This window comes from Synchiropus splendidus, chromosome 14, assembly GCF_027744825.2.
Source record: "Synchiropus splendidus isolate RoL2022-P1 chromosome 14, RoL_Sspl_1.0, whole genome shotgun sequence".
Classification (NCBI taxonomy): Eukaryota; Metazoa; Chordata; class Actinopteri; order Syngnathiformes; family Callionymidae; genus Synchiropus; species Synchiropus splendidus.
In genome coordinates this window covers 5,778,772-5,806,693 of record NC_071347.1, presented here as the reverse complement: position 1 = coordinate 5,806,693, position 27,922 = coordinate 5,778,772, and the positions used below count along the sequence as shown (strand labels likewise).

The window sequence follows — 27,922 nt, the reverse complement described above, 5'->3', positions numbered from 1 at the left end:
AGAGCGCCATTGTAGGAGCAGCCCTACATCCTAGGAACTGAGTTGCCCAGGGCAGCGCGATGCATTAGCACACGATGAGCTGTCAGAGAGGATTATTTCAGCCACGCCAGTAAAGCGAAGGGGGTGGGAGACGCTCTGCTGCACTGAAACGAGGAGCAAGAGTGGGCGGGAGGCAGAGGAACTGAGAGAACCACATAAGAGGAGCAGGAGCAGAGAAAGAAAGTGTCCATTGCACCGGGTGGATACAAGAAGAGCACCGATGTTGGAGCACTCCTCTGAGCTGGCCCTGGTGCAGAGTCTGTATGCCAACAGCATGCGCTGCCCCCCCTCTGCCGCCGGGATCTCTGTGAGGAATGAGGACTTGCCTTTGAGGTACGTTGGGTTGGGTTTGGCCCCCTCATTCTGGAGCAGCCCTTATTGGGACTGCCTCGATTGTCTGGGCGGGATGTTGTCTTTGGGTGAGAGTGTTTCCAGGTCAGGAATTCTTCCATGCCGCTACTATTATCACTGCACCCAGATCAATTGATGTATAATTCATAGATCATTTACAGTATTTACATCCCCGTGCTACTGCATTGGAGGGTATAATCGGCTCATAAAAGTTTCAAGGGAAGGGAACAGTCGGGACACTGCTGGTTTTCTAATTATTTCCTCAAATGCTCCAAAGTTCCACACTAGATGAGAGGATAACAGATGAATGCAAAACTCAGGCAACAGCCATGTCTTTACAGAGACCACTGAAAACCCCAGGCCTTGTTCTTGAGCCGCAGCAGCATTAAAAAAACCCAATGTATCTTTAAAGGAATAAAATATTTCCAAGTTTGCCAGCAAGCAAAAAGCCTGCTGCTGCTTTATCTCCACAATGCAGGGCATCTAGTCCACAGATTTCCTTGTAGCAAACATGATAAGACCCAGCTCTCTCCATCCATTTTGAGGGCCGTTTCAGTCACCAAGGGCCTGCTGCTTATATACAAGTCAGATCTTAGGGGACAAATGAAAACCGCCTTCAAGTTAAGAGAATGTGGTCAAAAGACATGGCGCTAGCTGTTGGGGTCCAAGGCTGGCCTACTTTTACACGGTCAAATTTGTCACCAGTGGGAATCCACATGCAGGACACTTCAGGACATCAGATCGTAAACAACAAAAGCAGAGGGCATGTGAGGGATTATGATTGGATTATAGTTGTAATAATGTGAGATTAAGGATAGGCGGCTGCTATAAATGCCTGGAATACACAGCATCGAGAAGAAGCATGACGGACACTTAAGACTGGCCAGGGTTTGCTGTTGTTCACGCCACTGTATCATCTGAATGACCAGACCCTTCCTTCCATTTACAGCAGCCCTCTCAATGAAGCCCCTCGGGATCTCGTCGAGTCAAAGAAAAGATGTTGAATCTGTAGACGGGAATGGCATTATTGTTTCGTTTTTTTTGACTCTCCATCGTAATGAAAGCTGATTCTCCAGGGAGATTTATTCTACATTTAGCACCCCCTCAAGCCTAATGGCTATGTGTGTTCCAAAGTGGGCTTGTCTGCACGTTGGAGAAAATAGGTTGCATTTCTAATGATGTTCACGAACCAGTTTCTGCACTGCTTAATAAAGCCCCCTCCACCGCCATGGCAGGTTGCCTTGAAATTGCCATGAATACCGGGATTAAGTGGGATTTCATAAATGGGATGTTTCTTAACACTCACTATGAATAATATTTTTGGATTGTGCAGCTGCTTGGGGAATACTAAATGGTTCCAGTAATTAGGCTCTCCACTGTGCCAAACAGTACTTGACAATGCCCCCGTCCCCCCTCCCCGCGTAGAGAGGCCTCGCCCCGCCTGTCCGGCTCAACAAAAGAAGATAGGCTCCCCCTCCCCCAGGGGAAGAGCCGCCCAAAACAAAGGGGGATGTAACCTATGACACCACGGAGGAACCAGAGTGAGAACAGCCAAAAACGCTTGTTTTAATGATCTCGCATTTGATAGATGGAGCTATCAGCGGAGATGTACAGACCCCTGATCTTGTAGCCCACCACGCACCAGTGACTTTCTCAGAAGCATTCATCTCATTCACACCAATAAACAGTTGCCATAATTTAACAACACAAGTTTGGATATTCAGCAGTTTACCAAATAAATGTGAAAAAAATATACCCAAATGTTTATTGGTGTGGTTACCTCTCTATTTGAATATTCAAAGAATCAAACTGCCAGAACAGAGAGCAAAGGCCATGGATTGAGTTTCATTATTAGTATTCTTTTGAGCATGGAAAGAATAAATATATATCCATTGAGCCACAGTTTTATTGTTATTTTATTGCTTTTTTTTATTGCAGTCTACTTATTGCAAATTCATGATAATACGAATGAATGCATTTAAACCGTTTGTGAACCGAAAAAAAAGACACACTATTAAATGATAATACGTGATGTTTGGTAAGAGGCAAAATGTTGATTAAAAAGATAGTGAGGCGGCGAAAAGCTCGAGTTCAAATATACACATTTTAACACAAGTTACGTTTTTACTCTGATCCAATGTGGGGCACAGAGGAAAGGGAAGTTAATTAATTTAACTCTCCCAGTAAAAAAATTGAAACATGCAAATTCATCAACTTTCAATTTAGATTTTAGATCCAGGAAATGAGAAGGACAGAAACTGATTGTGATTTAAATGGCTACACGGAGCGTGGTTTTAAATATTAACCGATGAATCGCAATAGAAATGAGAGCAGCGCACTTGAATGAAAGCCACATGCGGGGTCGTCCATTATGAGCAGCAGCGGCACTGTGCGCTGATCTGGGTGAAGAAGCCACGCCCCTGTTTCTCTGCGGCTCAGTGTGACAGCGGCTTGTTCGCTGTTATTCAGTCTGAGAGCGAGAGAGAGAGAGAAGGCAGCAGGAACAAGACGGACACCAGTTCCGTCTCTCATGCGCGACTAATCTGAGAAAGACTCCCCCTTCTCCCCGCACCTGTTCGGATTCGTCTGCTCGCTGGAGTCTCCCTTTCCCTTCATTGTTCGACCCGAAACCTTGTTTGCGAATATGACTTCGGCATATAACCTGGACTTCCACTCTCTCACCGAAAGTCGCTTAATGGCCTCAAGCGACTCAATGTGAGTACCAATGGACACGTAACTGTCTTTGATATACCGGTCGAATTCGAACGTTTTAGATGAGGAGACGGGTATGTTTAGGAGGCGACTAGCATCGTTAGCTCCAGCTGGAGTTAGCTCCCATGCTAACGAAACAAACAGTTACCTACCGGCGCCGCCCGCCCGCCTGGCGCTCGATCACTTCTCCCCACTTGGGTTATGAATGACCATAAACCTGCATAGAGTGACTGGAACACACCCCGTATTCGTTGTCTCCGTATTGTGTAAACCGTTTCTAATGTACCGAGGCGGACTCTTAATAGTCAAGTGACATGTGCTTCCTGGCATCACACGTTTCGTATCGATGACTTGCTTTATTTGGGTTCAAACACGAGGTGTGGAGTCTATCTGCTCCATTATAAGACGTCTACTGAACTGCGTACATGAATATACGAGTTTGTGAAGTAGTTGGCGTTTGCATTTTAGCAGAAACGGTTCAACTGATAACGGAATACTGTACCCTCTGGTTATGTGCTAACATTGTAGCTATGTGGCTACCTCCGGTGGACTGTAAACTCCCAGCCTACCAGACTGTAACAACACTATTACATAACAAATGATCCCCCCCCCCAAATTGTTTGCTCTGTTCATTTGAATTGGTAGCTGAGTCGCTTGTGTTGTTTGTACGTGCCGTCCGTGGTAAAGCGCTGAACGACTTGGGGAAACACGTGGTTTGCAACTTTTATTGCATTAACATGGGTCTTGTGACATTTCGAGTCAACAACAAGTGCGCTGCCGAACTCACAGATATATCTTCACAGCTATACAGTATCCTGATGTAAACCAGCCAATTTTGTTTGCCAATAACTTGGGATTGTTGACGTGTAGTTATACTGTTCTAAGGCCACACAACTTCCAAGTTTCACGTATGCTTTAAACAATAATTGCATTTGAAAGACTTAAATTTTCTTTTAATGCGCCAATTATGTAAATATAAATATTTGTCATTGTACTAAATAACTAACACTGTTGCACTAAAAAGTGTATTATATGGTCTTGTCTTATTGTCAAGCCTCATTGGGTACAATCAACGTCTTAAAAGAGTTGTTTATGAGCCAGAATAGCCGTGTGGTTGAAACAGTTTCCTTGATGTCAAAATGATGTTGCACTGACACGGAACAATGTGACCCCCCTGTTAATGTTATGATCTGAATTGATAAAGTGCCTCACCAAGTCTTTTCACTTATTGTCAATTTAGCAAATAAACAATGCATTTACAGTGCATTTTAGTCGCGTGCCGGAAGGCCTCATATTCTGGATTGCCCAGAGATCCGACACTGTCTTAAGTTAATTGAATTATCCCCGTTTGATTGGTGGCGAGGAGACTATCAGGGATTAAGAGTGATCCTTTGGCAGCCAACACCGGCTCTGCTATGTCGCTAAGTTAATCGACACAGTGATCCTTGTTGTTGTGCCGGGATATCGCCTCATCAGTATGGAGTTCATCATCTCGCCTTTGACTCTGAAGACATGGCGCCCCACGACTGCATCCTGTCCTAATGAAAGGAATGATGATTGCAATAAGAAGCGCCAGTGTGCTCGACTTACTTTCACGGCCTTGAGGCTGCCTCTCTAGTGAGGTTTGGTGTAGTGTTGCACAAGTGGTATTATGCCAGTTGCTCACAATATTTTTTTTATTGTGATGGTGTTGCATAAGGACGACTGCACCGCAGTACCTTGAATATTATCAGAAATATGCTGCTGACTACGTACCATGTACTTTCGCACAATTGAACACCTTTGAACAATATCCAGACAACGTGTTTCAGAAGGCAGTATAGGTAAAAAAAGATTTGTATTTCAGTGGTCCCTGCTGTTGGCTCGCCACAGAGACCTGTCATGGTTGAGGTTTTGCCAAAGCATTGGACATTTTTGGCCACTTTAGAATCATTTAAGTGCTTTAACAAATGGGAAAGATTTTGGCTGGATTATTGGAAGGCCCCACATGAAGCACCTGTACAAGCGGATAGGTTAGAGCACTCTCACTGAAATGTGTAGCTGTAAAGCCCTCTTGCCATGTAATTACAAAGACAGATCATCAATGACCACTGTTCCGTGACGGTACAGAGAAGATAATTATTGTCTTAATCTTGTCTAAAACGGTTCGTTTTAAATGCATGTTAACAGATTTGTCCGACTATGGGAGAGTAAGGCAAATTTCTATGAATCAGACTCAACTACCGCCATATAAGATCCAGTGCTGTCTCCCCAGTGCCATAGCCGCATAGCGCGCTACGCTGGGATTTCCTAAGTTTTCAGCTGTTTGTCTTCATCTACGGGAAGTTGTGGTGGCCGGTACGATTATATATGTTAATATTTGATAGAAAAGTGTTTATTATTCCTGTCTCTTCTATCGTTTTAATCACCATTTCATCAGTTCGAGTGTATCAGTAATGTAGTTTATGCTATTTTCCCAGCAAAGAAGATACCGTTCTGTGGACCCTCCATTTCTGGTTTACCTATACTACTTTGTGTTGCTGTTTTGCAATTCACGAAGCAAACTGATCAGTCCATGATGGCGACAACTGCCAACAAGATGGAGCAGTGAGGGGTCTCTGGAAGACCTCGGCCCACAATTGTAGATTAGAACATTTTTTAATACAGGAAACTCTCAGTGTTGTTTATAGTTACTGAGATTCCGAGCCAGGGTTGTTTTTTTTTTTTTAGATTGAGCTGTCCTTTGCATCAGCACTCAACACTTGCATTGTCCCCCTCGGTGCCGCCACCTCTGCAAAAGACGCTCAGTGCTTTGACCACATTCTGCCAAAAAAAATATCATCACGTCAACAGCAACAGATGTTGATCTCAGTGATCTTAGTGGTGTTAACACGATGTATCCACCGCGGTTTTCTCTAGCAGCCACGAAGCTAACAGTATATTTGCACACTCGCCATCACAGTCAAAATATTACCCAAAAATAAAAGTGGTATGAAATATTCATTTGTCAATCCCTATGCTACTTTACTATATTTATTGAATTATATTACTAATTAAACACAGTCTTTGTTGGAGACAATTTCCAGTAATTTGCAGAACAGTTTTCATCACATAAAATTCCATCACAATACAATAAAACTCAATTTTGATCCCGGTTATTTAAAATATGCTACCTGTGTGTGTGTGTGTATAAAAATGTGGAGGCTACATTTGACCTCTCCGCCTTTTCTGTTGATTTGATCCTGTTGCACTCCTGTGCAGCCATCTCATGACTGTCATGTGTAACGTCACTTCCAGGTCAAGTGAGAGAAAATGTCTGCAGTTTTGGTCATATTTGTACGGTAGCTTTTCAAGTTATTCAATAGGACAAGATGGTGGTATATTTTTATTGTGATAGAAAAGGGTTCATATTGTGACTGAAGGTTTTTTCATGTCGCCCATCCCTAAAGTAAAGTGTGACTCACAACGTCTGTACTTCCTCAGCACCAGTCATGCAGGACTCTGCCTTTTAAGGAGGACTGTGAGAAATGTACAATCCACACTGTTGTCATCCCCCTCCTCACCCTGGTGTGAAACTCCAGACGAGTATAATCAACCATATGGCTCTATTTATACCAGACTGGGTGATGTGCACTTATAAGAAAATCTCAATATTTCGTGTCACTCTACATCGCTTGTAAATTGGGACACGCTGCAGCAATCGGACTCAGCGGGTTAACTGAGTTCTTGCCTTAGTCCGATCATTACTTAATTTTGGCTCGATGTGTGGAAGTGATGTGCGTAGGATGTTGTGGGATGCTTCCTGTAGCTGCACTCCTGTAGCTCAGAAGTGTTAAACTGAGTCACAGGGGCTGTTGTAACAAAATGTACAGTTTGTCGTGATAACTAAGGAATTTGATATGTTGCATTAAAAGTGCTGACTGCGCTGAGATTTAACCACTATTGTAGGAATATTATGTTTGTGATCCACTTTCATCCACAAGTTGTTTCTCCTGCAAATCAAATTATCATTTGAACCTTCAGCACTTGGGCTCACACCATATCTTGATTTCAGTCTCTGCATGTTGGTTTAGTCCTCACTCTTTAATGAATCTTTCATCACCTTGCTATTCTCAGCACAGAAGCCATGGCATTGAGACAGATTTTTCAATAGAACAACAGGCTTGAGTGCATGAGATGAAGTAAAAAAAAAGTTCTAATTAAAATGTTTTGTTGCCCAGCACGGGCTACAATAACAAATGTGTGATCAAGGCATCGCAGTAGGGACAAGCCATCAAACTAATCAGCCGTAATTGCTGCTTTCAAAGCTCTTCATCATGCGGCTGTGACGAGGAGGCGCCCCATACGTCCAGTCCCACTTGCAGATTTGATCCTTGCTGCACCTGACACCGACGGGCCGGCGATATTTAAAAGGGTTGGCTCTGACCAGCTTTACTTGAGCATGGTCATCTGTAACCACCAGGGAGACGTTGCAATTATGAAGCTAATGGCCCAGGCCTTGTCATCAGATGCTGGCCGTCTGTTAACATGCAGCCTGTTAAGAGGAAGATTGAACATGTCAGTCTTCATCACGGGAAATGTAGCAAGGAAGTTGGGCTACAGTAGGAAAGTAACTCGCAGCACTTTGTCGATAACATAATCTCCATGAAAAGGATATTACCATAGGATTCCTATCGGTTTTGACAGTTTGTTTCTAAGCTGCATTTCATATTCAAGCTGGTTGGTTTTGTCCTCTTGAAAATAACGGCTTTATTTGTGCACAAGAAGAGCTTATTAAACTTGGTTCACAGTTGGGAGATAAAGCCATCCGAGGAAAAGAGCGTTTATATGTTACTTGACAGCTGTCACTGATCTTAGTGAGGCATTATGGCACTCTGGGTCTTGTTGAATCAGCTTATATGGTTTCCTGAAAGGAAAAAAAAACTTTTTTTTTAAGGAATTACTCTCACAAACATCTGTTTCATTTCATTTCCTCTTTCTGCGAAGCTTTAGCAGGGCCTGTCAACTTGGACTCGGTTGATAATCCTAACATGACATGGTTTTATTTCAAAACAGGCACTGGTGAATAAGTGTGCCTTCACCAATGACTCAAATCCATTCACTGTATACACTGTAATGAAGTTAAAAAACAATTAATACAATGGCAAAAAAAGAAAACCGATATTTACTGCATGGTCAAGTCCAGTGTGATCTGATTAAGAATGAAATATTTTAACACCCTACATTTACCTACTTAATTGACAGTTTGCAACGTAGAAATCATTATCGTTGTTTTTTTCCGCCATGTGTTGCTGAGCTGATTTTGCAGTGAACTCACAATGCAGTGATTTTTTTTTTTTTTTCTTTGGGAAAGTGAGTCATCTGGCAAATAGGAATGCGCTATCACTAAGACAGTGTATCTGAATTATTCTCACTTAACTGCAGCACATACTTTTTTTGTTTTTTAATTATATCTGACAAATTATTGGGCTGTAAATATCATTTTAACAGTAAACTCACAGGTGAATTGCTGGTTATATGAATGTAACCAGAAACCTGGCACATAGTTATGCTTGTGTGAAATCGATGCAGGAATTAAAGGAATACATGCACGTAGTCTCAAGAAAGATATGGCATCACTCATCATGCTACTATCTTTTCGCCTTTGTTTTCCATCATGTGTTCACTCCAAAAGATGAGCCACCGCGTGTTGTGATGCACAGCAGTCTTAAAAGTATATATATTGTCTGCTATCTTAATAATGAGTTTATGAATGTAAGGTCATTCGACATAATTGAAATTTAGCAGCTGATGTAAAGGACGAAGGGTATATAGGGAATATTTGATTCAAGTAACCAAAGATATTCTGGCACAAGTCGTAAGAAGAATACGATATCACACGGCATGTGTTACTGCAGACCCCCGAATGGTCTGTAAATGATTGACATCGAGTCTTGTAACCAAGCCTTAAAAATCCTGTTCCTGATTCTGCAATTTGGCCGGCTTTCTATTAAGGTTCTCGCAAAGGTGTTGCTGGCATACTTGCGCGGTCAGAGCTCAGCGAAAGGACCGACACATGCTCCTGATAAATCACCTGTTTTTATGACCGCTGCAACACTTGACATGCAACTGCCAAGTCTCCTGTGCTGAACTCGTCAGCTGCTGCAGGGCGTCTAAGATGAGCTGCCACTTGTCTGGCTGTTTGTGAAAGCTCAGCAGATGACTTCATTACGATGAGGCTTTTCTCTTCTTTAATGTCATGCATGCTGCATTGAAGTCTTTGATCACTTTGACACCAGTGTCACAGTCACATTGGTGTTTTTTGTATCACAATAAATTAATGTGATATTGTTGACATAAATTTAGATGGATGGACCTGCCTCCTTTGAACAAATGCCATCTCTGGTAATAGGAATGTAGGTATGAGTATGCAGTCTGTGCGTGATTATCTTGGGATCCTTTAGAGAGCATTACAGTACTTCCCCCACAATGCTATGGAGGGGGCGCTGCCTCCTTCTAGTACCACGGCAGAGGACTGAATTTAACATTGTGCAACATTACAGCAACATATGTGGTTGTATGCTCTTATTTAGGTCAACTCTGAATATTTATTTGAGTGTTTGTGTGCGAGTGCCTGGAGTTAAGTGAATTTGGTCAGACAATAGATTAGATCAGATGGCCTTTATCAGTCCAACTGTGTCGAAATTCAACTATATACTAATATGCAAATACTAATACTATACATTAATAAGAACAGGAAGCAAAATGCAAGTTTGAAAGGGGAAAAATGCTTGTGGTTTGGACATATACATCAGGAAATCAAAATAACACCCATCAGCGAGCCACTCTTAGTAGGCTTGTTGATGCAGGATGTCACAGTAGTGCTGTCAGAAAAAAAGGTGGAAGTTACTCCTGTAACCAGGAGAAAAAGGGCCATTAACGTCATTTGCAGACTATAAGCTGCTCCTTTTTTCCACATAGTCTCTGAACCCTGTGGCTTAAACAACACTGAGGCTAATAAGATTTTTATGGACAACCGTGCTTCTTGTTTTCAAGATATTAAGTCTCTTCACATCAGACCAATGAAATTATAGGCGCTGAATTTACATCAAAGTGCTCAACGTATGGTTTTTCTCCCATGAGCATTCCTGGTTGGCATTGCCACCACTGCTGTGGTGTTCTGCCTGCACTGCTGATCTCAACTGCTGCGCTGAGCTCTGGGAACAACAGGGGAAAGTGCCAGGACTCGAGTCATCAGAGCATCATTGAGTTTTTCATTGTCAGCATCAATGCTGGAGCCCGTTCTTTACTTGTTGATAAGTGATGTTATGTATCCTCGTGTTTTTAAACCAATAAACAGGAATTACTGACCTTTCTGCGATATTGACTGCATCGCTGCACCTGTGGTTCATCGATCAGCGAGGCTTATGCATGTACAGAAATGCAGCTATCACATTTTTTTTGTTTCGTGTGCTGCCAAGACGACATTCGGCACCTAGATGAGATGCATGTTTATCGATCCTCTTGGAGGGAACAACAGAAAGATCAATATCAGCAATTATCAACTGTACGAGTATTTATACTGTATTTTCCTCCATTATTTAGACATTTTTTCTGTTTATTCTTCAAGTGAATTGAAGAAAAAAAACAGTGCGATTTCATTTAAATTCCGCTATATGTAATTAAAAGTGTGACATGAACGCATCGAGAGTAAGCGAGAGACAAGTGATGCCATCAAAGTACCCTCCGTAAAATGGCGTCAGAACAGTGAGCCACATGGGCGGCTTCAGCCGTTGATGTGATTCGAGGCATGCATCTGACTCGGCCCATTGTGCTGGCGGTGGATCGGTGAATAGTGTTCTCCAGCATGCAGGAACAATATGTGATTGTTCCCCTGCTGTGGCGGAGAAGCAGGAGGTTACCCTCTGTACCATCACCGGAGAGCCCAGGGCTATTTACCGCTAGGGTTCTTGTCCACTAAACCACTGAGATAGGAAACTCTGAGGTGACTTTAATGTGGAGTTACTGAAGCTGGCTAAAGTGGAGGTCAGCAACCTTACTTCTTTGGAGGACTTACTTTTTAGTGAAGAATTTGCCCTTTACAGTCTGCTGTCGGAGTGTTTGCGCAGGTCGTTTTTATACCGGGCTGTTGGGACCTTGTTTTCAAATATGTCATTTAAATCCCTAAAGGAGTTTGGAGTTTCTGCTGAAAGACTCGGCTCAATATACAAGCGATGGATGACTCGTGTTCAAAGGTCTGTGCGCATTTTCATGCTTTTAAAGGTTGTGTTGGTGTACAGTGGGACTTTATGATTGTAACGTAAATGATTGAATGCTTTATCTGCGTTTCCCTGTTGTCAGGGCCTCCCATGTCATGTCTGGTACTTAGTAGTTTGAAGGCCCGGGAAGTTCACTTCTCAATATTGACCATCTGTCCCAATTGTGCCTGAAGGTAAATTGGAACATGGTTTAATCTCTCTTCAGTTTGTGTTGACCTCTTCGGTGTCCAGTGAAATTCCTTACTCCGCCCTCCACAGCAGTCGGTTTGTTTTAATCTGAATTGGCCGGGAGAAATTACTGAGCATGTGATCGTTCCAGTGCTAGAAGTGGCTGCGTGGTGTTTTTCCAGTCCTGCTGTAAAAGCACATTAGCGCATTAATCCTCCAAACAGAAAAAAAGGCAGATGTTGACAGCAAACATTAGAAAATGAACTCAGATTTGGTGCCAAAAGAAAACAGAGCCTGGAAGTTTGCTTTTGCTACTTGAAGTCTACTCATGTGATGTTCCCATACAAAAACAGGGCTAAGCTCTTAAGATGACAATGAAGATGACAATACAAAATACCATTTGAACTACGACAATGTTTTTTTTTTTTTGGATGGTTAGGCCCCATTCTGTCACTTACCACACTTGAGAATAACAGTGACTCTCTGTAAACTTAAACATTTTTCCCTCATAAAAATGTGCAAATGTGTGAGCATGTTTCCATCAAAGTTTTGGAGTAAATGGTTTGTCCTTTTTAATGTGGACATCCTGTGGGAAGTTTAAAGCAACCCATTCTGTCATGACTCTTTACATGAAGGACAAATGGGCTTTGATAATATAGTGACATGAACACTGATGGTCAGCCTGATTTAATAAAATGCGTGACCTTCTTTTACTTCTTTTCTAGTTGACAGAGTTTGAAGCCGTGCATTATTTAAAAAAAGTTTCCCTTTCCTTTGCAAAGGAAGTAGAAGATATGTATGTATATGTGTGAAATGTGGACCAATGTAGACAATACTTGGATTTTTGCAGAGAAGAAGCCATTTCATTGCATGCTAGTTCATTTTAAATTTAAGAAACCAAGGAACAAGACGAACTACAATGAAAGTCTTTTCATGTTCTTCACTCTCAACGGGTTGTGTGTGTTAAACAAGCCTGGGGCTCGCCTCTGTCACTGGTGCACCTACCCGTTTGCTGATTTTATGTAGCTTCTAGATCAACCTGTTACTGCACTCCTGAGACTTTCGTTTGAAAGACTTTTGCTACTGAGACATTCTTGAAAATCAGGGTGGACTTGTATGTGCGAGTTTTGGTCTCAGCAGTATCTGTTGAAGGGTTGACTGAAAGGTCTTCATAACGGATAAGACAGCTTGTTTGAATACCGCTATCTGTTAAAACCTTATGTACATTTGCTGAGCTCAAAACTAACACAGTTTATGACTACGTGGTGAAAAATTATTGTGAATGAAATGCTGTTCAGTGGTCAAAAATTTTAACAAATTTAATGAATTTTTTTTGTTTAATTTTCTTTTTAGCAACGGCAACAAGATGAATGGTTCGTTGGAGCACTTGGACCAGCCAGACCCTGACTCCATCAAGATGTTTGTTGGACAGATCCCACGCTCCTGGTCAGAAACAGAACTTAAAGAGCTCTTCGAACCTTTTGGAGCTGTTCATCAAATCAACATCCTCCGTGACCGCACCCAAAACCCCCCTCAGAGCAAAGGTAATGGTGATGACGGGGGAAAAAAAAACCATGCATACGCTTCACTCTGTAGGATGAATGCTAAACAGTGCTAATCTGCAAGGAGCCTTTCATTTCTCTCTGATGACTCTTTGTTTAGCACCTCATTAATGCTGGGTCTGACTTAGAAAATGACCAGGCCTTAAAATGGAGGCCGGTGTGAGATAAAAGCATCACACTGCTCTTCCCACTTTATACTTGTATATCTGTCAACTCATTATTTGATCCATGCACTTACCTTGATGAATGCCACTGACATTTGTTTTTTTGTTTTTTAATAATTTCTGTTAAAACGCCCTAGATATAGCAATCGGCTAGATATGTTGGTCTCTCTATTTTTTTTTGTCATTGCTTTACTTTACAGAGGTGAGGAACGTTTTCTCGGCACATTTTATTGTTTTAGCTTCATAGTTTGAAAGCTGCATAGTACGTGTTGCTCGACTACAATCTTCCATTGCGCCATCCGTGGATGCACTCGGCTTGGTAGGAAATGGTGCTTCAGCTCGTGTTGCAATTAGAGGAGACAGTGAAGTGGAAGTCAGCCGTCTACGGAGGACTGCAAAGTGCCACTGGAAGTGTTCAGTCTCCTGTAACTAACTGCTGTTGGATAAACTAAACAGCAGTGTTCGTGTTGGAACTATTTTTGGTGCACAGCGTCACTTCAATCTCCTGTTTGATGTCTTGAGTCCGTTTCTGTGTTATAAACACCTACCCTTCATTGAGGAATGTGGTATTTATGTTAACTCATTTTATGTAGTTGTTGCTGCTGACAAGACTAATGTGTGATAATGTCATTTTAAATGATCAATGTGCCCATCATAGGCGACAGATTTTTCTTCTGTTTTGGATTACGGAAGTTCAATGTAGGTTCATGTATGACGGGTGCCAACTTTGCTTTGTGAGTGGAGTTTGGGGAGTCCAAGGGGTGTTTTGTTTGGGGTTAGATAAGGTTAAAGCCAGCGTGCCACAGCGTTGTTATATCAGGCACTCAGCAAGTATTTAGATGAGCAATTGTTTGATCGCCAACCACAATTTAAAATGGCTTATTTTGCCAACAGCAAGTCTGGTTTTAGAGATATACTTTATTCCCTGGAAATGTCGAATAAAAACTTTCATTGGAATCAATGCAAATTTAGGATCTGTGGTGTCATAGAAGCTGAATTTTAGTTTTACAGTAGCATAAAATACTATCACTGTTTGGAGTGAGTTTTTCTTCAGGGCACAATTTCAGTTTTGAGACTTGATAGATTTGTCCTGTGACTCTGCCCCACAACATTTTCAAGGAACTACGTCCTAGACAGGATGTGTTGCTATTTCACATGTAATACTCTGTTAATAATCTGCATGAACACAATGTGTCTGCTATATCAGACAGCCTAGTTCATGTCGTTTTTCTTCCACAACCTGAGAAATAATGTTCGTCTTGGGAAGTTTGTCCTGTATTGCTGTTTCCTGTGGAGAATGCAATCAAAATCTTTGTACCCTCCATTCATTTATCAGCTTTTTTGTCAGCATCATGCTTTCCAGTGCAGCTACAGTGCTTCTAAAAAAGATGTTTCTTACATATGAAATGTGTTGCCAATGCTGTCACAGTGACCTCTCATATAGGTAGGTACATTGTTGAGGTGATGCTTTGAGATGTACTATATGGGCCCTACTATGTTTTACCATCTAGCAATAGTTATCTCTGTGTTGACAAGATGAACTGCCCCCTTAACATTCTGGAATATAAGGGAACAATGTTCATCCATTTACAAGTGATGTAGATTTCTACTCTTATAGTGTAAAATTTAAAAGAGGTTGCATCTGGCAGTGTTTTCTGCAAGGGGGCAATGGCTGGCTGGTGGGTACCAGTGACCTTAGTAAGCGACAAAAACTTCCTTCTGGGCCTGGCTACTGAGCAGACATGACTAGCAGAGCTAATATAACCTACGTGCCCATGTGCCCATTTTTGTGTGGTATCATTTTATTGAGTGATTGCATGAGAACAGACCAAGAAATACATTTTCTCTGCGTCCTGGACGCGTTATGAAGTGCCATTTTAAAACATGATTGTAATGGCTTTTGAAAGGTTGAACACTCATACACGTGGCCAAATTTTACCCAGCATCCACATGATCTTAGCAGTTATTGCAACATTATGTATTTGCCTGATATGCTGCTGACTTTGTCAAAGAAAAACTGTAGCCCAGTGGTGTAAACCAAACCGAACGATGTGAAGTTTTTATACATCTGTGTCGATCTGCCAACTAGTCAGTGGGTTTCTGCTGATCGTGTTGTTTAACAAAAGTCCCTCTGACAACACCCAAGTAGATTTGGGGAACAGAAGAGCGCTGCAGGATGGAAGGAAGAGGCTTCCGGCTAGGTCTGTTGTATAAATACACCCTGACACTGCGCTGTTCATTTGGACAGAGAGGAAATCAAAGACCCCTTTTTTTGGAACGCCCCGCCCTCTTCTATCTGGAGTGTCAGCTGTGATGGCCCATTGACATGTTAATGCGATGTTAATGAATTCTGATAGATAATCTGGCTTGATCGCAGCCGTCTCTCGCCCCGTGTGAGGTGAATTCTCAGCTGCTCCCCCCACTTTCACACCCCTCCATTCCTCAGCCGTGCTACTTTTCCAATGAGTCCTTCCACAGTGGGAGACTTTTATCCAGGCAGGCTGTCTGATGCTGACAGGCTGCATTCATTTACATTTTGGTTTATCAGGTCTTTACCTGAGAGTGCATCCCACCCTGCTATTGTTTGGTTTGTACCCACAAATTGCTGTAATCCGACTCTCATTTTTAGGTGTTTGCTTTTCGATGACTCCATTGATGTGCAAACAGATTTGCAATAGTTTTTAGGTCATATCTACTGCAGGTCATGAAAAAATCATCTGATAACCATCACGCCTCTCTAGATAGTTTATTTAGCTCCAGTAAATGGGTGGGAGGGCAAAGCAGCAGCGAAAGAAAGAGCAGCTCGATGCATATTAGAGTTCGTCAGCCCTCCCCGCGGCCTGGGAGCTCCAGTAACGGCATAATACACACTATGTAGGTCAGAGACGCTGCAGTGCTCCACTTCCCTAGCCCAGCAAAACTGACAGGCTGGAACGCCACTGGCGGTCTTTTGGGACGGAAGGATGAGAGGGTTTTTTTTTTCCTCCCCCGCTTTTCTGTTCCTATTACCCCTCCCCCACCATCTCATATCGCCTACTCTTGGCTTTGTGCAGTTTTAATGCTTCTTGTTTCAATGTAGATGTGTATGATTTAATTTAGAACGGCCGCATCACTCGCTGTGATGCTAGATCTATACGCTCTTCGACAAGTTGGCCACACCGGTGCTCTGTGACTGAGAACTAAACCCAATGCTCATCTCAATGTTCATGTCACATAGCAGTCGCCAATGATCTCATAACCCCGGTGTCCTCACTTCAAGCCGCTTCATGAGTTTGCTGCTACAGTCACCGCTAAGAATATCCTGTCACATGTCAGCAACATGTGATATGAAAATATGTGTTCCTTTCCCTGGCTTGTTTTCTGTTCTGCTGCGGTTGAGGTTTTCTATTAAGTGCCTGCATGCGCCATGATTTTAATTCTCTTTTTGTCTCTGTCTCCAAACCCCCTCTTTGTTCCTGTTTCTCTGTCTCTGCAGGATGCTGTTTTGTAACTTTTTATACCAGAAAAGCTGCACTGGATGCCCAGAATGCGCTGCACAACATAAAGACCTTAAGTGGGGTGAGTAATCACTGTATGGGCTGACCGAACCCCTCAACAACCCGTCTGCGCGCTCTGAGCTGTGTGCTAGCAGATAATGAGCCCTGGGCTTGCTGAACTCCTGTCTGGCCTGCAAAATATCTTGGCCCCGGTAGCACTAACACACCGAGGACTGTCCTGGATCTGGAGCATATGGAACTGATAAGCCAGATGACCCTATAAAAATGTCAGAATCTGCTACATTGTTCTTGGCCTGCTAAATCTTCATGGAAGGTGGTGCAATGAATACACAATCGCCACAGGGAAACAAATTATTAATGCTCGTGTCTATGAATTATTGATGCACTTCTACGTCTTTATATTCCAAAGATAGAAGCCTAAATGGAGGGTAGTTCAGGTCATTACAGTAGTTGGCTGCTTCCGTGATAATTTCACATAGGGTGTGTTTTTACTGAATAAAGATTCCATCTTCAAAATAAACAGGAAGTGCTGTTTACTCAATAATTACTTCAATAGCATCAATTTTCAAAGAAATTTATATCAATTTGGGGTGAAAACTTCTCATAATGCTGTAGGGAGACCAGCAAAAATAGACCTGTACGCCATGTTCACTGTTATAAATTACTCTCCTACCAATCAATGCAATCCTTAGAAAACAACTGCGGCGGTCGATGAAATCAATAGACCAGTCTATTGGGAAGGGAGCTACCGTCTGTGAGGTTAGAGGTAAATATTGACTCGGTTGATGAATGATGGTTGTGGGGTGATGACCATCAATCATCTTGACATTTGAAGCAGTGCTGATTAACAGCACAAGAACTTTTAGGCATCCTTGTTAATGCAATGGCACGGTGTGTTCGGCGTTTGAAAAAGTGTAGTCAGTATTGTCACAAAGCGGTTATGAACAGTTTAATTCTGTGTTTTCATTGTATTTGCTCATCTGCTTTACCTGATTATCAGGAGAATATGTTAGTTTATTACACATTTAAGGGTTAAAATGAAAGGAGAGATTTTGTACAGCGAATCGTGTCAATATGGACTCAAATTAAAGTGGAGAATAAAGCTTCTCTGGCATTTAAATGTTGACTATAGCTTCGGTAATGGCGAGAAAAGTATGTTTTAATTTTTTCTCTCCATCTGTGCCTTGCGCTCCTCACTTGGTGATGCCAGCCAGTTCACACTGAGCCTGCCATCTGTCTGCTCCTCTTTAGAGCTTGTCAAAAACAAACCCACAAAGAGCAAACTGCTCCCCGTCTCATGGGTCTTTTCTCTATCTTCTTTCATGCCACATGGCAGGTAAATGTGCTAAAAATATTGATTCCGCTCATTTTTATGTCAACATAAAAGTGTGTGTTACAGATCCCCTAGCAGTTGTTCTGCAGTCATTCAAAATGATGTTTGGGGATACTAAATTAAATCATGTCAATGCAAGTTATTTATTTTTCGATTGGGTTCGTTTTAAGCTCCATAACCTTCATTTAGTTCTTAAATTTGCAATTTGTCACCCACTTTGCAGCATGTGTATTTCTTTTTGTACGATAATCGTGTTGGCCAGCAGCAACACACAGAACCTCCAAAACTTAAGAGCATCGTCCTTCAACTTTTATAGTTGAATGATAAGTTTTTTATTAGTTGTAATGTTATGCATCAAGTTTGACTTGCATGATCCAAAAAATGATTTCTGCTTAAATGCTGATCTCTGAAACGGATTACCAATTCAAACGTGTAAACTTGGCCTCTAGGTTACTTCTAGGTTTTCAGCCACAGCTCGATAGCCAGGTTGCTACGTTGGGGGCACAGTTGCAAATTCTGAGATCAAGGCCCCAAGCCACCAAAGCTTTCTGCAGCTGAAAAAGCTGACATTCTGCCATGAGGTCAGTCACACTTTGAACGCCTCATGATGACTTATTGACGAGCATTGGCTCTGCTCTGATGCATCACTGATTCGTCAGCCAATATCAAAGAGAGATTTTTGGAAGCACACTTTTTTTCTGCTACTACACCCCAGTTTATGACCAATTTTGTCCCAAGATTGGGACTTGGCATCTGGCTCAGCTCTCTTTTGAGCACCACTCTGAAACATCACCACACTAGGCTGTCTGATTCTGTAACTTATGTGCACCATTTTGCTGCCTCATACGGAGACGTGATCCAGTGAACCCAAGAGGTCACTGATGCCTGATGAATGTTGAAGCTGCACAGTCCTGGCGAAAGGCGATACTTGTGACCTCCAACACTCCAAACCCACACATGCTTGTTGATCAAATGTCAAACCCTATAACCTCTTTAGAGATTTTACCAACTTATGTTCGTTGTATTTACGGAAAGAAAGTCAAAGAATGAAATAAGAAATGTGCAAAATCCCAGTGGTAAGCAATGACAGATTCATCAGTAATTATTTGCATTGAAATATACTGAATTGTCCTGACAGAAGTACAGTGCAGAAAATATTCTGTTAATGGTTTCATTTCTGTATTTAGTTGATACTATTTTGTGTGACCTCAGCGATTGTTTGTTGATTGTTTTATTTTATTTCCTCGTAAAACTGTTTTACCATAAATGGTGTGAAAGTTAACTATAGGTGGCTACTACAACTGCTTCAAATTTTAAATTTAGTGACAGACACAGACACACGGTCTTGTTTCGCTGTTTTTGTGAGGACATCTCATTGACGTAAGGCTTCTGCCAGCCTCTCACCATTCACTTAACCATCCAAAACAAATGGCTAACCTTAACCAGGATTCTGAACTGTCAATATATTGACGTTTTTAAACGTCGTTTAACGTTTTTAAAATTTCTGTTAAAACTTTTTCTGTCAAATTTTAAAAACGTTTTAAAAATTTGACGTTTCCTCAAATTTAGGCATAAGCTTGTTAGGGCTAACAAAATGGTCCTCAGCCAAATGTCACTCTGCGGTTGAACATTAAGTCCAATCACCAATTCAAATGTTACACTTTGAGCAATTGAGGAACACGTGAAGCGAACGACAAGATCTTTGCGGTTTTGCCTTGTCATGTAACCAGACAGAAATGGTAACCACTTCACGAACTTTTGTCTCCTCAGATGCATCATCCTATTCAGATGAAGCCCGCTGACAGCGAGAAAACAAGCGGTAAGAGGATTTATTTTGGCAATCTCTGTGACTTCTACTGTGTCCCTTCCTTTTGAAGTCCCTGGAGTCTCTTTGATTTTGCCACACAATGGCATGCTCGGTGGGGTTCTGTTTTTTATTAAAAAAAAAAAAAAAAAAAAAAAAAAGCTGAACCTGGGGATGGATGTGTGGTGACTGACAATTTCTCATGTTCTGTCAGGGCTTGGTCTGATTTTTATACATTCGACTGAGGTTTATATATATTGAGATACTCGTTGAACATGAAGGATTTATATTTCCCTCAGTATCACATATCTGCTCCATTAAGAACCCACCATGCCCTGATAATTTTATCAGTGTCTTACGCACGTGTATGTCTGCTTATATAGCTCACTGGGATGAGGACTCTGCCCAGGTAAATGTCTGAAGATATAGCGGTGAATACGGCACAGTCTCAGTAGTGACAGTTCAAGGTCAACACGCTTTACCATTAGAAATGATCGCACTTGATTAGCCATAGAGATTAAGAGGATCAGGTCTGCTCTCCTTCATGACACTGACACTCCTGAAATGGTTCAGTGTTCACCCTCGCTATGTACAAATAATTGTATATGGAACTCTTAAGTGTAGAGTCAACAAATATTTGCATTTCCGTCATTAATGTGGCCATGTGATGGATTTATTAGTAATATGTAGCAGTTAGAGGGTTTAAACTCTTAATATTTCAGAGGTTATTTTAGGGGAAGTGACATTGCCCTGGATTTGATGTATTTTTGCTTGCAAGAATGTCCCCTTCATCTGGTTGTACTTGTACTTTTGTTGTTCGACAGTAACCGACTTGCTACCCTTTCTTTCACTGTCTGCAGCGGTAGAAGACAGAAAACTGTTCATTGGAATGGTTTCAAAGAAATATGGCGAGAATGAGGTCAGAATGATGTTCTCCTCTTTCGGCCAGATAGAGGAATGTCGAATTCTCCGTGGGCCTGACGGTCAGAGCCGAGGTAGGTGTACTTTGAGCTAGAGCGCAGTGGTTTGCCTCTCTAAGCTGCCATCTTACTTACCACTTTAAGTATTTAATACATTCCTCATTTTTACCTTTCAATTTCCAACTCCAGTCCCATTACCTTCAAGTCGCACCATTACATTTTCACGGCCTTTCCACCCTTCACGTTGACACCCAGCCTTCGACTTGCACTTGTCCGTGGTACAATAGATGGTTGCCTTGGTAACCGCTGGCTGCTGGTGTTCGTGGGCTCAGCTGGCAGGCAGCAGAGCTGGGATCAGCTCCTCCTTCACCGCCTCCTTCATCACACTCTACAAAGACTAGAATTAGCCTGTCGTCACATCGCCGCAGCGCTCTGCTGCATAGAAGCCGAGATGTTGGCTCATCTCTAAATTTTCACTTGCGAACTTTGAATCACGCCGACTACAGAAAGTATTAAACCTTGTTCGCAGCTCTTCATTTCTCACAAGCGTCAAATGTGGTTTATTGTGCATATATGTGTAATTACTAGGCTTCCTCCTGATCCCACGTAGTGTAGCCTCTCTGGGTGGTAATGAATTTGTGGAATCACTGTGCTCACATGTTACTGTTCTCCTCGTCGTGTTTTCTTTCTGTGTGTGCTAACCAGTAAGGGTGGTTCTGTGTGCTTGGGAGTTGCCATTCTCTGTACTGTAATGTGTTTTTGGGGGTTCATAACGAGTTGTCCAAACCTTTTGTCTTTTTGTTTTGTTTCTTCTTGTCCCTCCCTCCCCCCTCCCTCTCCTATTGTTCCCCCCCTACAGGCTGTGCGTTTGTCACATTTGCTACCAGATCAATGGCACAGAATGCAATCAAAACCATGCATCATTCTCAGACTATGGAGGTACTGTACCGCTCAGCACCTATTTCTCACTCCCCTATAGAATCTGCCGCCCCCTCGTGCTAGAAAGATAAAAAAAAAAGAAAAAAAACTGTCGAAGCAAACGAGGTTCATTATTTACTAAATGCCAAATCAGACACTTCATCTTAATCATATTGCCTCGCGTTACTAATGCATTCACAACAGATACGACGTTGAAATATGTCTTAGCAAGAATTCGGGTTAGTATATTTCAGCATGTGTCATGAAAGTGGGTCGTTGTGGAGTCAAAGAAATCTCTGTGGAAGTGGAGCAGCAGTAATGTGACAGCTAGTAGGTCAGAGATACCCACTGAACCATCGCACCAAGTCTAATTAGCAGCCAAGTGTTTCGCTTGTATAAAAAAAGAAAAGCAGGCCGCTGTGCTTGTGCCATCTATATTACCCATCATCACAACCTACCTGCTTCTCAGCGGCCATAGGAGGCGCTGCTGGTTCAGAAGTCGTTTTCCCTGTCCGACCCAGTCCCCGTCTTTGGCTCGACTCTCGAAATACTTTGCACCGCATGCCTTTCGTTCACGAGTATGTCTGAACAGTATGTGACTGTCTGTCTGGGAGATTATGTGTAATGTAATGCACCTTTTTCTTCTTGATGTCTGCTGACATATTCCTGTTAGATTGTGTTTATTTAACTTTTGTCTCCATCTGTTGTCTGCTTGTCAAAATAGTATCACAAAAGGCTCCAAAAAGTTGTTGTCTGCGGCATTGTCCTGTACCCCTGATATGGAATGTGGTCCAGCTAAGCTATGCATGGCAGATGACCTCTGTGTTAGTTTTGATATGACTGCAACAGGCACAAAACTGTCTCCAGGCATAGACAATACCCCCTCCTGTCCCGTTTGAGGAGAATTCTTCGCACTGAGTGTTTCAGCGTGACAAAGTCAAGTGGTTTTTCTTCAGGCTTCCAGACCGGCTTAACATGCCTCCCCTGTCCATCGCTTTAGGGCTGCTCCTCACCTTTGGTGGTGAAGTTCGCAGACACGCAGAGGGATAAGGAGCAGCGGCGCCTGCAGCAGCAGTTGGTTCAGCAGATTCAGCAGCTAAACAGCGCCTCTACCTGGGGAAACCTGACTGGCTTGGGAACCCTCTCGCCTCAGTATCTGGCAGTAAGTCCACAAAAATGCATGCTCCTGACAAGTGTGAAAATCAACATGAAAGGCTTGGGGAGTCAAATGTATCATGCTGTTAAATGTCTGGAAAGCTCCTCCTGGACAACAGAAGAATGAATGCTTCTGCCAATCAACCATTTGTTGATTGTTGCACGTTTTAGAAATGGTTTTGTCTAATGTTCAGTAAAATATGTTTACAACTCAGAAGTGGAACAAACCTGATGATTTTTTTCCCCCTCCTGCTGCCACAGCTGCTCCAGCAGGCCACGTCCACCCCCAACCAGGGAAGCTTCAACATGCAGAGGGTGGGAGGTAGGATCCTTCTTGAATTTGCGTTGTCCTCATCCAGTCATATAAAGGAAAAGTACAATTCTGCCTATTTTGTTCGGCCATCAAAAATGTTAAATCTCAATCAGTGACTTTTCAGATGTGTCCAGATGAAACACTTAGTGAGCTATTAATTACATGAGGGCACATCAGAACACATGACATGTAGATGGTCATTAACCGGATTAAGCTGTGTGACATGATAACAGGATTACAAATGTAAGAATTAATAAACCATGCAAACACCTTACCTGACATTCGTGAAGTGACATTCTGAACTGTTTTACTGAAGCAGAACAAGATTTCCAGAATGTCTGAAGCATTGTTCAAGTGTGGCGTCTTGTTTGTCTCCAAAGGTATGAATACCCTTCAGCTGCAAAACATGGCCACACTAGTAGCAGCTGCTGCGGCAGCCCAGAGTTCTGGCAGCCCCACATCCACCAGTACCCTGTCTGCAGGCAGCGGAGCCCTGGGTGCTCTGGCCAGTCAAGGTGATTTCCTCCTTCTATTCTCATGCACCTGATGCGGTCATTGTGATGACCCTGTTAAATTGTGTGACTCAAGTAAAGGTCGTATAGGAAAACAATAGTTGAGTTGATTTCGTCACCAAAAGTGTCATCAGTGGTTTTTATTGTATTATGAATGTATACTGGATCAGTGGTATGGCATTGGCTTTCAGCGACTGTGACATGTGCTCATGCTCCAATGTTTCTCTCAACAGCTGGTTCAACTGCAGGTTCTGGTGCTGGTGCAGCAATGAACACTTTGGCCTCCCTAGGTACCCTGCAAGGTCTCACCGGAGCCTCCATGGGCCTCAACAACCTTAATGCTCTCACCAGTGGTAAGAATGTGATGGATAAAAAAAAAAAAAAAAAAAAAAAAAGATCAACTCATTAGCCTAGTGGTTATTTGCTGCCCACTAATGGCGAAGAGGTGGTGGGACGGACATCCACTTAGGTTTGATTCTTTGTTTTGGTAGGGATGGGGGCCTTGAATGGAGGCCTCGGGGCCTCGATGGCAAACGGGTCGGCAGCCAGCTCCATGGATGCGCTAACCCAGGCTTACTCAGGAATGCAGCAGTACACCGCCTCCGCCCTGCCCTCACTCTATGGTCAGAATCTCCTGCAGCAGAGTATCGCTGGCAGCCAGAAGGAAGGTGAACATATGACACAACCTGCATCAGGTTTTCCCATTGTAATCCTCATTATTGCACAAACCACAAGCTCTATGTTGACAATCGTTAAGACTGACCAGGGGACCAGTGAAACAGGGAGTGTGTGTCTTGCAAAACCTTTCATTTTCACTTTTGAAGTATGACTAATGAACAGCTGTCTCTTATTTGTTAATGGCATCTAATCATTTACTTTAAATAGCATGAGACTTAGAATGTGTTTTTCCAATGGTTCTCTATTTGTTTTGTTGGTCCTGTTTCATACTCGAATGGAGAAATTAATGTGATGCTATGTGTTTTTACGAATACGAGTAGGGCCAGAGGGCGCCAACCTGTTCATCTACCACCTGCCCCAGGAGTTTGGGGACCAGGATCTTCTGCAGATGTTCATGCCTTTTGGAAACGTGGTTTCAGCCAAAGTCTTCATTGACAAACAGACCAATCTGAGCAAGTGCTTCGGTGAGTGCAGAGTTTGTCCCTGTTTGTTCATAGCATTTCTGAAATTGGAGAGTCCACATTTGGCTCATCTACTCCTCGAACCAATGAGCTAGTTTGTGCTCCACTTTATCTTAATTCAGACAGCTGAAATGATGCTCAGACGTTTTGGGGCCAGGTTTTAGGACTGTGTGTGTCTGGGATCAAGATTGAATGTGTGTGTATTGATGGCCTGCTCCGTGTCTGTCTTAGGCTTCGTCAGCTATGATAATCCTGTGTCTGCACAAGCTGCCATCCAGGCCATGAATGGTTTCCAAATCGGCATGAAACGGCTGAAGGTTCAACTGAAGCGCTCCAAAAACGACAGCAAGCCCTACTGATTCTGCCCTCTCCCCAGCTCTAATGCTAGCAAAGCTAGGGTAAGTTTGCCCTCCAGCCAAAGTCACCACAGCAGAGACTCAGTGGGGGCGCAGGGAAGGAGGGTGGCTCCCCTCCTTTCAAAAAAAAAAAAAAGAAAAATTAGTTGCAATGATCTTACCATGTTTTATTGTATTTCATTCCTGCGGTTTTTAACATGTCGTTGAATTGGATGAGATATTATAATGTATATGATTATTTATGACTATCACTGGAGTCGATGTTCGCTGGAGGTGTGTCGTATCGTGGAGCATCGAGTTTGTTTCGAAGCCTTTTCATTGACTGCAAGTCGACAGGTTGACTAAGGATCAGATGTTGTTAAAGGGCTGAAGCCGGGCCACGTCTCAGAGTCTGCGTGTTTGTCTCCCATTCTCAGTGTGAAGCTCTGTTGCACTCCTCAGTCTCCCCTCCTTGTGTCTCCCGGTCCTCCTCCCTCCGGTTGTCTCTCTGATCTAAGCCATGTTGCGCTGGGCTACCTCTCTTTCTATTAACAACTCTTCCAGTCATTCCATCCATCCTCCAGCCTCTCACCGGGGACTGGCTCTCGATGGATCTCTATGGGTGCCAAGTAAACAGTCAGTGCATGTGGGAGTCTCTGCCATCCATCTTGGTGGTGTCACTTTCTCCAGTATGTGTATCGTTTGTGTGGGGAGGAGGGGCGGTGTTCCAGTCCTCTCCTAACTACATGGTTGTTTTTGTTGTTGTTTTGTGCCTCATGGCTAAAAGATTCTTGTGCCGTGCCCCTAACTTTCTCTTTGTCCCCTCTCACTCTCTCTCTTTCTGTCTCTCTCTCTCTCCTTTGTGTTTTTGTCCCTTTTTTAGAACAAATCTCCATGCCTGTTTGCCCATCATTAGCCTAGCATGTCTTCATGATGTTGAAAGCCAAGCCAAACTCCTGGCCTCATCATCCCACCATTGTCTGTGATGTCTCTCTAAGCTCGCCTGACCAATACCTGGCCACCCACTGACTCTTGACCTTAGATCAACCTGATTATTTTGTTTCTGCATGTGTTTTATTTTCTGTATAGAAATGTGACAGGCGGGAGAGAGGTCAAACAAATTAATGTGAAAGTTTGTGTTCCTGTGATTTCTTCTTTTGAATGTTTTAAAAAAAAACCTGTGGGATTTCTTATTTTAAGCTTTGTTTTTTTTATGTTTTCTTTTACCTCTCTCAGTAAAGTTAACTTGAACGTTGGAATACAGGGATTGGCACATCGCCGTTCTACTTTGTGCCATTAGCAATATGTTGGCTTGTTTAAAAAAACCTGCTTATTTACAGACCACTCTCCAACACTTTTGAACGTCTGACCAGTAAAACTCTGCAGACGTTCATCAGAGCTATTTAAAGTACTTTTTTTTTTTTCATTTGCAGAAATATCCAGTGTATTTACCTTTTTGAACTATTGATGGCACAAGTCAAGGTACATTTGCTCTGTTTAGAGAAATGACTACCTACATGAGTCAACTTTTTTAGAACTGATTCACAACTAGACAATCTGTGGTTTAAATGCACACTTAGATTACCTATATTTTATACCATTGAATCTATAGAGGTTTAACTAACAGAACCCAGAAACGTTGGGTTGTTTTGTAGATTATATTGTTTGTCATCTGTGTAGGTGGGGGTGGGCCCAACAGTCCACAGCATTTCTTAAAAAAAAAAAGAAAAAAAAAACATTTGAATCGAGTCAAAAACACACTTGATGTTTAAAAATAGTTTCTTCTGCGTCAATTAAAATGCCAGCTTCTTTGTGAGATGTTGGAGTTTCTTTTCTTTTTTTTTTTTTGGGCAATTTATTTGTTCTTTGTGTCAAATTAATAGAATTTCAGTGTTTAACTTCCATGGTACGTCTTGATGACTTTCTGTGAATTTCTCATGAATAATATAATGGATGTTTTCACTTTGGTTCAATTTGGATGCCTCAATGTTGAAAGATGATTATTTATGTCTGTCAAACATACCGATGTCAGACAATGTCTTTGTTTTCTTGTCCAAGTGCCCGTGCGTTGATCTCCGTGTTTTAAGATTTTCACTTCTTTCTCGTAAAAGTTGCCCGGCTTTCTTACACCACCACACACACAGCTGTGCACGTGGGAGCCCCTGAAGAGGTCACATGGACACACGATCTGTGGCTCTCTGCACATGGAATAGAAACATGCATGCTTTTCTCTGCTATTTTTGAAGTTACTCTCGCGGCCATGCTATTACGGTGAAGTCCACCACTAAGGTGTCGGTTTACAAATACATTCCATTTCCTTTGAGCACAAAGTTTACACTTTTGGTATCTGTCTGTTGGACTGCATGAGACGACCTTAGTAAAATATATATCCCCTTGTTTGCTTACCTAAATGCACGAATGAGTTGTCCACTCAGGGTTTTCTGTCTTATACTAGATCACAAAGAATTACTAATTAAGTAAAATGCACAATTGTCGCCATTTTTTTTACCCCTATTGTCTCTAAAGCCTCGCCCTGCTCCCCCACCCCAAAAAAAGAACCAAATTAGATGCTGAAATGTTTTGTAAATGAATCATCAAGCACAATAGTGGGGAGCTTATCACTTTATCCAAATGTGTGTGTGTGTGAGATTCTATCCTCGGATTTCAATTCACTTTGTACTCTAATATGGGCATGTGCTTTGTACAGGTGTGTTTTTTCTATCCAAATGCAATACAATATTCAAAAGTGCCATATACGTCTAT

General features: G+C 42.4%; 1 protein-coding gene across 6 annotated transcripts; it reads left to right on the top strand.

The window, feature by feature from the left end:
- The first annotated feature begins 169 nt into the window (after positions 1–169).
- Positions 170–27,722, top strand: LOC128770341 (CUGBP Elav-like family member 2). Of its 6 annotated transcripts, none has more exons than XM_053884653.1 (13): positions 170–372; positions 12,861–13,051; positions 16,709–16,791; positions 19,834–19,882; positions 20,728–20,862; positions 21,647–21,726; positions 22,706–22,867; positions 23,122–23,182; positions 23,554–23,688; positions 23,919–24,038; positions 24,177–24,353; positions 24,684–24,827; positions 25,056–27,722. In XM_053884653.1, exons 1-13 carry the CDS (start codon positions 260–262, stop codon positions 25,181–25,183), a joined length of 1,578 nt encoding a protein of 525 aa, XP_053740628.1. In that variant the 5' UTR covers positions 170–259; the 3' UTR covers positions 25,184–27,722. The 6 variants fall into 6 exon arrangements, with proteins under 6 accessions (XP_053740628.1, XP_053740627.1, XP_053740632.1 ...); XM_053884652.1 differs by having other exon boundaries at positions 172–372; positions 24,681–24,827; XM_053884657.1 differs by lacking the exon at positions 170–372 and adding an exon at positions 2,829–3,105.
- The last annotated feature ends 200 nt before the right edge of the window (positions 27,723–27,922 follow it).